This window comes from Lissotriton helveticus, chromosome 4_1 (genome assembly GCF_964261635.1).
Source record: "Lissotriton helveticus chromosome 4_1, aLisHel1.1, whole genome shotgun sequence".
Classification (NCBI taxonomy): domain Eukaryota; kingdom Metazoa; phylum Chordata; class Amphibia; order Caudata; family Salamandridae; genus Lissotriton; species Lissotriton helveticus.
The window spans coordinates 1,563,263,258-1,563,276,893 of NC_136063.1; the positions used below are offsets into that span (position 1 = coordinate 1,563,263,258).

General features: G+C 42.2%; 1 protein-coding gene across 6 annotated transcripts in view; it reads right to left on the reverse strand.

Annotated features, from left to right (window-relative positions):
* TNS3 (tensin 3) overlaps positions 1-13,636 on the reverse strand; it is an 851,445-nt gene that overhangs the window by 289,670 nt on the left and 548,139 nt on the right. For all 6 annotated transcript variants that reach the window (XM_078688177.1, XM_078688176.1, XM_078688179.1 and 3 more), the window contains 3 exons: positions 5,558-5,670; positions 1,311-1,371; positions 1,143-1,218 (listed from right to left, as the gene is read on the reverse strand). In XM_078688177.1, the coding sequence (XP_078544303.1) occupies positions 1,143-1,218; positions 1,311-1,371; positions 5,558-5,670 (250 nt within the window). The remainder of the gene's footprint in view (positions 1-1,142; positions 1,219-1,310; positions 1,372-5,557; positions 5,671-13,636) is intronic.

Consider the following 13,636-nt stretch of genomic DNA (forward strand, 5'->3'; position numbering starts at 1 on the left):
AACTTCTGGGAGTCTGAGGTACCCTAAAAAGCAATTGTTGTAATGTTTGGTGAACGAAGTGGCTATGTGGTCAGTAGCGTCTTTGGGTGGAAGTTTTTCTGGCCGCAGATGGTCTATAAATTATGTATAATATGACTATTTGGATGGCAGAGAGGTTAGAGTGACAGGCAATGAGCTCCACGGAGTTGATGGTGGTAGGTTCTTGGAGTGTGCAGGATGAGGAAAGAAATGTATAGTAGTCTTTGGCGACAGGGGCTTCTAGAATGTGTAAGGTAGAAGGTGTGAGCTTTAACTCGGTGATTACATTTGTGTTTAGCTGGTGCTTGGTGATGGTATCTGCAATGTCTGTGATGTATCATACAGTGGCCTGGACAAAATGAGGTCAGAGTTTCACCATGGAAGTGAGTAAAGGAAGAAAAAAGGAAAGAGAAAAAAGTCAAAGGGGAGGAAGATTCACTAGTGAGAAGATACAGATGGAGAGGGATTGCCTGAAAATCATCATTTGAAAACTGGAGCTAACAAGAGAAAGATCGGAGTTAAGGTCACCTAAGGAAGAAGACAGAAGGCCAAGGCCTATCAGACGATATAGCAAGACCGAAAAATATCGAATAACAAAGGTTTTTTGAGATGAGGTTAAGGCACATTTCAACAAGGCGATACTGTGCTCAATTAATGTGTAAAATCCCGGGGGTGGGGGGTTGTGATGGCAGGTTACACCATGGTCAAATGCGTAGAAAAAAAGATACGTTTTTTCTGCAAGATATTCCTCAATTAAGGTTGAAAAACAAAGTAAAAACTTAATAGCACTTCACACGCGACCGGAGAAACATTATTTCCACATTGAAGGGACAATGCATTGAATTAGCAGAGACTTCTGTAGGAATGTCAGGATATACATGCCTGTTGAAGATGAACAATGCGGTTATTCTTTTCTTGCCCAGTAATGCATTTATACAAATTAGAAATGATCAGCTCTAGGACAAATGCAAATAATCATTATCACAGTTTATTTGGACAAGGGGGAATAAAGCTAACTGTCAAATGAGTATTCATAAATACCAAATCAACTTCCTTTAAGGCAGTCATTGTTCAAACTGACAATCAATTGCTCCAGTGAATTCAACCATTTAAGACACACTTACCATGATATCTCCCTTCAGCAACTGCGCGGGCTCTATAGCAATGCAGATTCGGCTTTGGTTTTCAGGTCCCACATTGCTATGGATAAAATAAATTGATGAGGAATCAGAAATAGCCTGTACAAAAGGGCTTTTTCAGACTGCTTGTGCGGGCAGGACAACTGAACTTACTAGATTCCTGATGTATACACTGGCTGCATGGCCTGGTAGATCTTCAGAAACGGTCTGCAGACTGTTTGGGGCAGTAAAAGGACAGCATTAGTATATGTGAGCTTTAACTGTAAATGGTAAAGCCATAAAGCAGGCAGAGGGAATGAAGGGTTGTTGATTAGAAAAGAGAAAATAGCACAAAAAGCAATTCCATACAATGCACAACATTGAAATATGTGGGATTTCGAAACAATGAGTTCTGGAATGTGTTGCAGGTGTGCATTTACAAAACGGAATGACAAACAATATTGGCAATTTATTTGTATATCATTTAAGGACGTTTTCCAGGGTACAATTATTAATGCAGTTGAAAAGAACACAACAGATTGTGTATTTCATTATATAATTGGGAATGCTAATAAAATAGAGAGATGCTTCACAACTGGAAATTGTATGGGATTCTGCATGGACAGTTCAATACTGCTTACAAAACTGAAATGAACATAAAAAGTCCACATTTGTAAAGCGCACAATCACCCGTAAGGGTCTCTAGGCGCTGGGGGGCCGTCGGAAAGATTAAGCGAGCTATTGCCCAGAGTCACATGGTGCTGGGCTAACCTGCCGCCGGAGCCGGGGATCGAACCGTGGTCCCCAGATTCCAGCGTCAGTCGCCCTGGCCGCGGCGCCACACCTCTTCCTTAGTGGATAATTTTTGTACGAAGGAGTAGCAATGCAAAATATTTTCAGTATGTAGTGCAAAATTCGGAGTAAATTAATGGGGGGTCTTTGAAGGTAGAGGTTCTTCTGATTTACAGATTCTCATTTAATGCACTACTTAATAAAAAGAGGACATTGTGTCAAATGATGCTCATTTATTTAAGGTATGAGATAAATGTTGTATGCGGACATGCACGGTCCACTCTGGTGTTCTGCAAGGTGATGCGACAAACCTCTACTCAAAGGTGCGCAGAAATGTACGCCTAATGTGAAAATCACTCTATGATGACGCAAAACGTGGCAAGTAACTGGCCTAGCGCCCTACTCTCTTCTCACTCACTAGTTGCATAGGGCAAGCACGGATTTAGGTGTTGATTGCAGCACAGGGCTAAAGACCGACCCTACCAAGAGTTTCTGGATTATCAACTGATGAAATAGCGGGTCTGCCCTTGAAATTATATTAAAAAAATAATGCGGGCATAAGGCATTGCGGCAAGCTGTGGTTACGGCCCTGTAAATTTAGTTAATTGGTGATGCTACACCGCTATATCTGTTTGTCTTTGTGTTACTGCCTACAGGAAATGGTTTCATCAAATTTGCATAGATTTTTAGCAAAGCATAGACCAATCCCGGGGACCCATAAAAAGGGCAACACAATTCAACAAAAACATGGAAACATCCTTATTGCTGTCAATGTACAAGCAAATAAATGTTTAGGAGTGAGATATTTACCGCACCTCAGGGCGTTAAGTGGGATGGCTTTAAGTGGGATGAAAAAGCTGGTTGGTCTCTCAAAGGGGCATGGACGATGCAACTAAGGGCATGGCCTGAAACACTTAAGTTAGAAATCTCTGCTTAGTATTATGTGCCGCCTGACCGGGATTTTGCTGCTTTTTTCTGTCTTTGCATCCAGATATTTAAAACAACACGTAACCTACACCTACAGCAGACCAGGACTATTGGCTTGGTCTATGGTTGTTAATTGTGTAAGATAAATAAGCAACAACAATGACATCTTGGTTAAAAATAGTTACAATGCTCCATTTCTGAAAGTATGAGACTGTGAAAGAACTGTAACAAGTCCCTTTAAATATACTTTAAAGACAGTGAAGGGTGGTACTGCTGCCAAGTTAAGATTTTTCTTTTCACTCCGAGGGCAGAGTCAGTAATAGAGAACCCAAAAAGGACAGGTCTCACCACCTTCTTTTTAGAACTGCCTGTGCTGAGCACTGACGGGACTCTGACCACTTCTCTGTTGCACCTGTTAAATATCGATGCCCTAGGGTTTGGAATTCACCAGGCGTGATAAGCAGCCCACACTATGAGTTTTCTCTGGTGAAATGGGGAATAACATTCAGATTGAGGTATTATGCGCACCAAAATATGCAAGCCCCGGTATTAAACAGATGTGTGCATGGATGTCACAATATACTGGGATACTCGAAGTAGAAGGTAGAATGCAAACAAAAGGCATGGAGGTGAGTTCTCGGGGAATGCAATTAAAAACACATTTTCTAATTTATGAATAAGTCGAACTCCAGAAACGGAATTTGTGGTTCATGGAGCTCCAAGTACAAAATGGCTGTAATTCATTGAGAGAGAGAGAGAGAAAGGTTGTTTATTTAGACTATAGTCTTTAAACAATACATAAAACACGTTTAAGATCCACATGATAATAACTACAATAATTCTATAAGTAATAAATAAGCAATTTAGTATACATAGAACAAAATGTAACCCCCAAAGAAATTCATAATTCTTTTAGCACAGTTTGCAAGGGTCTACATCCAAAGAATTCTCATTAGTGGAAAAACGGTAAAAACGTTTAAAATCAATGCCCCTCCTTTAGTGACTCCCTTACATAATCTTTTGTTGCTTTCAGGAATTCTTTGAATGCAATTGTAATGTCTAAGGATGGCATATATGTAAGTAGACAAACTGCTTGGGCACGTGAATTAACTGTGTGGTTTAAAAATATTGGACGTAAACACAATTTCCGTGTGGCTAAAATCAATGTGCAATCAAGCAATATGTGCAAAATATAATTTCTTATTCCTAGCCCGCATATACAATTTAATTGAATCAATGCAGCCTTTATTTTTTCTTCCGTCTTCCAAGGGTTAATACTAACACGAACCTTTAGCAGCGAAAGTCTCACCTTGAGGTGTGCTGCTATATTCTGGAGGGTTCTTTTTACATCCTTTGCCCACCCAAGGCTACTTGTTTGAATCGCCTCTCTGCACCAGAGTGAGACCTTCTGCGCACCACCTGGGTCCTGGCGTTTCCAAAATCTTACTAAGGCAATTGCGGTCTGTACGCTTCATGCTATTAGCCCTAGCTCCATTCTGATCCCTTGGATCATTGTACAGCTTGGTAGAGACAATAGCATTTTTAAAATCTTTCCTTCCTCGCGATCCCACCTACGTTTGCTACTCAGGTAAAGAACTTCAGCCCCATACAATACTTGCGAGGGGATCATTGCCTCAAATGCCTTTATCATAGGTCTATGTGACATATCACCATATTCTTTATTGAACTTTTTCAGCCCACAGACCGACGAGAAAGCTTTCGCTGCTTGGGTCTCCAAGTGAGTGCTCCATTTTAACGCGCTATCAAACCAGAGGCCTAAGTATCTGTATTCTTTGACTGTTTCCAGTTTGTCTTGTCCTAAAACCAATTAAAACTTTTGCCTCTCTTTCCAAAGCGTAAAACTTTTGTTATTTGTATATTTACAGTTAAAAACTTTTTATCACAATAATTTTTAAAAGCATTTAATTTCCTCTGAAGACCCATTTCAGTCTGATCAAGGATCACAAGGTCATCTGCATATAAAAGGCAAATTGAAGCAAAAGGACGGACCACCCGGATCATGAGACGCTTTCTCTACACCCCGCCGCGGGAGCTCAGATCTCCCCAGCTTTTGGACGCACCCGTCCTTTTGCTTCAATTTCACTGCATTACCCGTTGAACCCTCACCAGACCGCGACCGGGTTGGAATTAACATCGGTTCCGAGATTTACTTGAAATCTCCTTCAAACCAACAGCCCTGAAGAGTCACATCTGTTACATGGTGTGACAAAACACGTGTCGGCTGCTTGGTTTTCTTTTGTACTGATCAAATTGAAATATATTCCATTCCACATGAAACCCTGGATGTCGAACTCTGTCATTTTCTCCTATGAACAGTGCTTAATATGTTTGGTTTGACATTTAATCCTTATAACTCTATACGTGTGCACAGGACTTTGACCTATAAGTGTTGTGTGGGTCTTGACCCATACATTTGCAGGGGTTGTTTTCTCTTCTGGGTTTGTTTCCCCTGACCTGCCTGCACGGTGGACTAACAAGCTATGATCTTAAACTTCTAACTTACACACCAGAGCGCCAATTCTTCCTGTACCCAATCCAAACCCACCACATTGACTCAATGGTGAAGGATACTTTGCACATGAGCAAGCATTAAAAGGAAAAGTTTTAGCTGCTGAAAAGTCCAAATCTAAAATCTGCATCCTACACATGTTTTTCATACATCCAGCGTCCATCTTACTTACCGCCCACAGTGTCAAAGTTTGGAATGCCATGAAGAATCACATAGTGCAGAAAGAGAGGGGTGGCATTCATTTTCACTGATCCGGATAAGAGGCCACTTAGAAAATTAACATACCTGAAAAATGCCATTAAAGGTAAAAAAAAGGTATATATTAAAAACGTTTTTTATACTTGACTACATGTTGGTTATGGTGGCTTTATATAACATGTTCTGAAATAAATTGTTTGGATGAATTTCTCAAAGTTTTTTTTCAATATCTCAAACATGATCTACCGATCCCATGGTAATTTATGCAATGCAAATTTGTTGCTTATTCCATTTCTTTAAAAGTGTTGCTTTATGTAAAAGTTAACGTAGCTGGTCTTCAGAGTGCTGTACAGTTCATTTAACGTCAATCAAGACAAGTCTGAAATAATGGAACGTCTTTAATTGTAACAATTTGTTCTGGGTCCTAATTCTTCACCTAATTAAAAAAAGGCTGTTTTTGATTTTTTTTCATTCTGATGACAATTATTTCTGAAAAACATTTAATAAAATAGGTCATATTGAGAGCTCCTCAAATATTGACATGGGAGAAAAAAGATCTACAGAACTATTATACTTACCAGAAGACGTTTTGTATTTATTTATCACAGTGAAACGTATAAAGGATACACCGTAGTCAAACAGCCATTTTACTTTTCTATTATTATAATAGCACAACTAGAAACATAAGGTATTTACTTTGCTAAACAGAAACAGATCCTTTTAGTGTAGGTATGCCCCCCGAGACACCATCCAGCCAGAGCTAATTTTGGCCAATCTTGATACATTGTCCCTACACAGTCTGCAGATCTACTCGCTTGTTCATTCACAGATATTGTTCTTTTAGATAACACATAGCTTTTTTTAAACATCAAGATGAAGCATCTACGACCTTTATATCACACATGCACACTGTGACTACAAAGCAGATAATCAAGCCTTCTCGACTGTCCACTGGTTGCAGGCGCTTGTTTTCTGCACCATTGTTTTGAATGAAGATGTTATTTTTTCACATGGAGGTGGGAATGAAATATGGACGGGGTCTGCATGCAACAATTGACAAGCCTCTCACATGTGAAGGATTGCTAATGGATAAATGAAAGACAGTTGCTGCACAGATGTGGCTCAGTCACCAACATTACAGATGTGCAACGGCTGTGGCCGCCTAGCAGACAACCTAGAAGAGCAATGCCCACTTTTTTTGTCGACTCTCTCTAGCAGTGGGTCCTTGCACTGTTTGCCTGTACTATCGAGTGTAAGCTGAAAAAATGAGAGAGCAATAGAACACAAGCAAGAAGTCTCACCTTTAAAATGCGAGTACTCAGCTACTGGCTATGCCAGTGTTTGTTTGCAAAGCACCATTAAAGCACCATTAAGAAAATAACAAAAATACTTATCTTAAGGTATCCCAAAACTGAACATTGAATGTAATATTTTCAATCATTTTAAACAGCATGCTTGTTTTTCCAATTTCATGCAGGAAACAACAATTTAACAAGCATTGGAAATGCAATAGGTCTCGCAGCATTAGAGTTAGTGCATTTAGAATTGTTTATGGGTTTTTTGTTGTAAATCTTTTGCATTTTTATTTTTTGTAGCCAATGCTAAAGAATTACAAATCAAAAAAGCAATAAACATTTGTAAAAGCTTTAACTAAAAATCCTGTGAGACCTATTGCACTGTGTGAGGGTGAGGTGTTGAGGGTGAGTGAGGGTGGGGGTGAGTGAGGAGTTGAGTGTGAGTGAGGTGTTGAGGGTGAGTGAGGTGTTGAGGGTGAGTGAGAGTGAGAGTGAGTGAGGGTGAGGGTGAGGGAGGGTTATTGTGAGTTAGGGTGAGGGGTTGAGGGTGGGTGAGGGTGAGGGTGAGGTGTTGAGGGTGAGTGAGGATGAGTGAGAGTGAGTGAGGGGTTGAGGGTGAGTGAGGGTGAGTGAGGGCGACTGAGTGTGAGTGAGAGTGACTGAGTGTGAGTGAGTGTGAGTGAGGGTGAGTGAGTTATGAGACGCCTCACGCCTGTATCATAGTGAGGTGCAAAAGGAGACGCACGGTGCGAGAACCTTACAAATATGAAAAGCTTGCAGCATGCCAGATGCTAGGATGCGCGGGCGTGTGTGAGATACAGGTACACGCGCGAGAAGCCCTGATGTGGAGCGGGAAATGCACAATGATGAGCATAGTTCGATATACAGAACGAGGTGGCTGTGTGTGGGTGGTACTCAGAAGTGTGGTGTTTGCGATGAACACAGCACGAGAGCCCGAGGGAGATACTTGAAAACTGTGAGAAACATTTCCAAGCGAGTACACCGCACGAGGTCACAAAAGAGCAGTGCATGAGATGCTCACAACACAAGCACAACAAACTCAAGTATGTGGGAGACAAACACATGAAGCATTTTGTATGTAATGCGTGGGGCTCCTCACACACGGGAAGGTGGAGAAGGAATAGAAACACAGAAGTGTGAGGTGGGAAAAGATCGTTTAACATGGGAAACTGGTGTGAGGTGCCAACAAACGAGCCCTGTGTGTGATTTTACCACACAGGGTAACCCTGGTGTGAGAATACGAGCGTGTACAGTGCGTGTGAACCGCTCAGAGCGCGAGAGGCTCACACACACGGGTGTGAGATAGACGCCGAGTATGGGCGAGTCTGACGCTCTCGAGACGCCTGGTGTGTGCCTGTGATGCCCCTGTAAAGCGCTCTGACACCTTGGATAATATTCGCGCTATATAAAATCGCATTAAATAAAATAAATGAAAAAAATAACATGGAAGATGCTCACAGACGCAGGAATAGTGTGAGATACTCGGAAACATAAGCGTGTTGTGTGTGACTCTCAAAAACAAAGTGTGTGAGGTGAACACCGGTACCATGCCTGTACGAGATTCAGGGTGCGTGAGATATACTCAAACACGTGGCGCCCGGTGCGTGAAATGTGTAGAGCTGCGACAAGCATTGTGTAGAGCTGCGACAAGCATAGTGCGTGCGACGCTCACAGGCAGGAGAACCGAGCTGCCCAGCCCACCCCCTCCCCCAGGTAGAGACTGAGGCCGGAGTCGTACACAGAAGCCGAATGCACGTGCGACACAACTGCAAAGACCACGAACAGTACTAGGGTCTTATGGAGAAATAACCCCCTGGGGACTGTAACTGGTAGTCAGACCGTGGGAGTTGCACCGATTTTATGGTATACGCCAAAATAATGCAGTTTAATAGGGCATTCTCGAAATCATGTACTCCTCCTGCCTAGACGTGTAGCCATATGCGATAGTTCTTGTATTGAAGGTGCAAAATGCGTTGTACGAGGCAAATAGAAAAGAATAAAAACAATAAGGTTCGGAGGTGGTAATACACGTTTAATCTCATTTCCATACAACACAAGGGCTTCTGTTTAAATATGCTCAGATTCAAAAAAACATTTGTGTACGCGAAATGAGTGTCATTTCTCCCACCGAAGCCTAACAAATACTGCAGGAATAAAATATATCAAGCGTGTACAAACAGAGGAATCCGGGGTGAGGCGTTCAGGCTGGCTACTTGCATATCTCGTTCGAAGCAACAAAAGACTTGCGCTTCGTGTTGCCGCCACCCGTGGTGACTGGAAAGCCATTTTAAGTGAGCGAGAAGGAAGGCGAAAGATAATGGCCGATGCACAGGCTTCAAAGCGTGAGGCGGCTTTCTCTGCAGTGCTGACTCAGGGGAGGGGGCGGAGCGGGGCAGAGCGGCATGTGGGTGTGAAGAAGCCGGGCCTTTGAAGTGAAGCTAAGCTTCACTTCAAAGGTGTCGGAGGAATGCGGGCGGCTGTGCACGCGCTTTTAAGCTCAATGCACATGCGCATTGAGCTTAAAAGTCACGGGCACTGCAAGGAATCGCCACGATTCCTTGCAAGTTAGATAAAGAGTCGATGAGCCCCTATAGTCTCGCTTGCTCGATGCGCATGCGCATCGACAGGCGAGACCTAAAAAGCAGGAATCCGCTTTAAAAGAACACGGAAGGTTATCTGGAAGTACTTAAAAGAACATAAAAACTTTCCGAGGAAGTGTCAGAATTTAAAGGAAAATCCTCGCCATTTACTTTCCCCATGACTAGGAACAGGAACAAATGCTCCACCTATTTAGCACTAAACAGCAGCCAGGGTAGCAGGTTTATTAGCGTCTTGGAGAAGGGGCCGATTTCCAGTAATACATGTGGAAGGTGGAAGATAAAAGAAATCCAACATTACAAAGTTTGCTGTATAATTAAAGCTGGAAAAATGTGAGTGTTGCTGTGCTTTACAATTCAGCTAGGAACAAGAATGAAGGGTGACAGAGGTGTGATGGGGGAGAGAGCAAGAACACACATGAACTTCTATGAAGTGCTGAAAGAATTAGAAAAAGGTCGTTTCCCAGTGTGAGCCATGAATATTTTAAGTCAGTCAATCAAAAGAATGGTAAATAAGCTATGCTACGGAGAGGGAAAATAATAGAAGAAGGACAACTTTCGAATAAGAAGCAGGCAAAAGAGATAGACAAGAAATCCAACAAATGATATGCAATGGGCCTAACCAAAATTTAAGGCAAGTAGTTGTATTGTGCACAGTGGATTTCAACAACAGACCGCTGAAAGCCGTTTGCAGATGAGACATAAAAACGAGATTTAAGAGCTCAAAAAGGAATCATCTGAAGGCATCTAGAAATACAGTTCAAGGTTGTAAAACATACTTGGATAGCTGAGATCCCACAATGGGAATGTGCTGCTTCTAGTGCTCCTGAAGGGACGTCAGAGATATAATCTCGACAAAATACAAAAAAGTACTTTTTATCAGAGAAAACAGACATGCTTACTGTATTATCAAACCAGCCCTGAAAATACCATAGTTAAGTAAATACAACACTACGTTCATACTAACACAGAACAGAAGGCGGCTCAGAACCCCACCTATAGAAAGGGGCATGAAGGGGTAAAAGACAACCTACACATGCCACAATTGGTAAGAAAATTAGGCCGCAGTAGCCTGCCTGGCCCTTTTCTACGCAAAGGCCCAAGATCTCCTCTTCAGGAATGCAAATGTCAGGAAGTGGATTGTGAGTTTGGAGGGGAGGTATATTTATTTGTTTTGCACTTCGGAGTGGTACAAAAACTTCAAACGTCAGAAAGTTATTGGAAAGCGAAGGAATTCGAGTGAAGTCCCATTACATGACCCGTGCCCATGGAACCATCTTTAAGGGAACTTGATAGGAGCAAGGCTGACATGCATGGGCTTTTACTAACCAATTTCAGCCTAAAGCAAATTACTCAAAGGAAGGAGGAAGGCGCTCCCACCTTTTGAGCGTGGAAAACCTGTGAAAGGTTCACAAGAAGAACCTAAGAAAGATACTGAAGCAGAAACAAGACGATTCAGGTGACGTCTACAGTTTCAAGAATGTAGGCCTTAGAACTTAACCTCTGCAGTGATGTCACTGACAAGTATTTCAGAACTCCTGACCTGCAGAGGGTGTTTCTCGCCCGGAGGTCGTGATATTTCTCCTGGCGCCCCAAGACAAAAGGAGCAGAGGGACATGTGTCCGTCAGCACTCATCACATCACTAAATCTCTCTCTTTCAGGCGCAGATGTTCCATTTTGGGTTTCTCGCCTCCAGCCATGCAGGTCTTTAATGAAACTAGTGACTGAAATGTCCTGTCGACACTTCTGTTATTGGCACAAAAACCAGACCATGGACCCTTCTGTGAGAAAAGTAATTTTTACGCTCAAAGTTATTTGCTGATAGTTTTATGGTTGTGTTGACAATCAGAAACACAGTGCAGCAGAGGGCACCAAGATATTTGGGGGTGAATAATGCATATATTTAGCAATAGGACGTACAATTTCCAGTTGTCAGGTTTTGCATTCCCCCAGAATACTGTCAGAAGTATAAGTGAAGGCTGGAGCAGACGAAACCGATTCTGGGGGCTCAGAGGACTAATGTGTCTATTGCAAGATCAGCATTTCACTCCGAGGGCACAAGTTCAAATCCCAGCCTGTCCTCGCCGCCTGTCCTCCTCCTGATGTTCATAAGCGGAGTATACATGAGTTTGGTAACGGTAAACGTCCGTCGTCAGTATGGGGTGCCATAATACACCAAGGGGTGAACATGGGCTCTAAAAAATGCCAGCTACGTTATTTCAAATACCTCGCTGTTCATTCTCAGAGCAGATAAAGGTAAGTTTACTTACATGTGTTTGTCAGCGCAAAGGCACTTTTGAGTGAATTAGGCTGCATGTAGTGGAATAATCCAAAGGGGGGGGCACCCTGAAAAATGAGATGTGCCTTGCACTCTTACCCTCTCTCTCTGCTGCAGAGGCCACCCTGAAGGCTCCCCATACATACGCAGAAACAGCCCAATTGACACCAGCTCTGCACTTTTTTTTTAGTGTGTATAGCATTTACTACCATGTGTTTGCCCTTTGGTAACTATAACAGCCTGATTCATGTACATGCCGTTTTGCGTGTCTCTAATAGCGAATCATAGCGATTCGCTATTGAGGACACGCAAAACGGCATTCATGTAGGAATTGCTACTTAAATAGCGATTCCTACATGTTCTTTATTTGCGAGTAGCAATTTGCTACTCGCAAATACTCCCCATTCATTCCTATGGGCCAAGAGGCCCATAGGAATGAATGGGGATTTGCGAGTAGCAATTTTCTACTCGCAACTAAGATAGCGATTTTAAGGGTGCCAGGGGTGTCCAAAGGACGCCCTGTAGCACCCCTAAAATGTACTTTTGGACAGGTGTTGCGCACACACATGTCCAAAGGACATGTGTGTGTGCTACATGCAACTTTGAAAAATGCTTTTAAAAGCATTTTTCTGAGTTTTTGCTATTTACCGACAGGTCTGACCTGTCGGTAAATAGCGGCCCCAAAAGTCCAAAATCGCTATTTTGTTTTGTGTCATGAATAGCATTTGAGGAATCTCTATTAGAGATTCCTTAAATGCCATTCCACGCAAATATGCGACTTCTTACATAGCGATTTTTGCATTTGGTATCATGAATACCAAATGCAAATATTGCACTCGCAAAGGGCCAGATTCTCAGAATCTGGCCCTTTGCGAGTGCAATTTACCTACATGAATCAGGCTGTAACTCTCTAAATAACCACTGGCTCGTTTTCCTAATTTAAATTAAAAATGTTATCAACGCGCTGAAAGATAAAATGGTGGGTGGCCCTGGTTGAATAAAAAAAACTATAAAAAATTATTCGCTAAACCCAGACTTCCTAAAAACCTGAAAAAACTTTCAGTACTCGATTATACATTTTATTTAAAAACGAAATTATTTCTAGTCTGAAAAATTATTTGCACAGAAATCTATTGTTTAAAAAATCTCATCCAAATTAACATGTTGCAAAAGTGGCAAACATCGCAATAGATTTACAGGACAGCCCTTTGTAAAAAACAAAACAGATCTATAGATGAGCTACTAGACAATTAGCTTGTTGGACAATAGATATTATCCAATTTGCCAGAACTTTGTGTGATCTGGAGATCACAGACCACTGTCAGCAGCAAGCGCTTAACTCACTGTCCAATGACTTTGGGTAAAGGAATTAGGTACTGAGAGCTCTACTAGGCCACCTCACAGCTGTACAGACGCCTTTAACCTACCACGCAGCAACCTTATGCCACTGACTGTGCAGTGGGCAGTCGGGGTCCACTCAATAGGGAATGCCTGCATCTTTGAAGAACGCTCTTCAGTACCACGAGGCAGGCATCTTAATGCCACGTACAGATACATTTATTAAAAACAAAACATCCGTTTGTCGGTGTAGGTAGGAGGTCTTGTTATTGGTTGCCTCGCACACTTCGAGTACTCCTCTTGCTAAAGAGATGCTCTTAGAATGCTTGGTTGCTCGTCATGTCCTGAAAAGTCCTGCCCTTATGGAACTAAATGCACCAATCAGGCAGAGGTCTAATGGGGCTTATTTCAGTCATAGAGCCACAATATCAGTCGGACTGTTCACGCTCTGGAAAACTCAAATCGTGGGAGAGATTTTGTAATTTCAACTGAAAATACGCAACCCGAAGTTTTGCAAAAACGC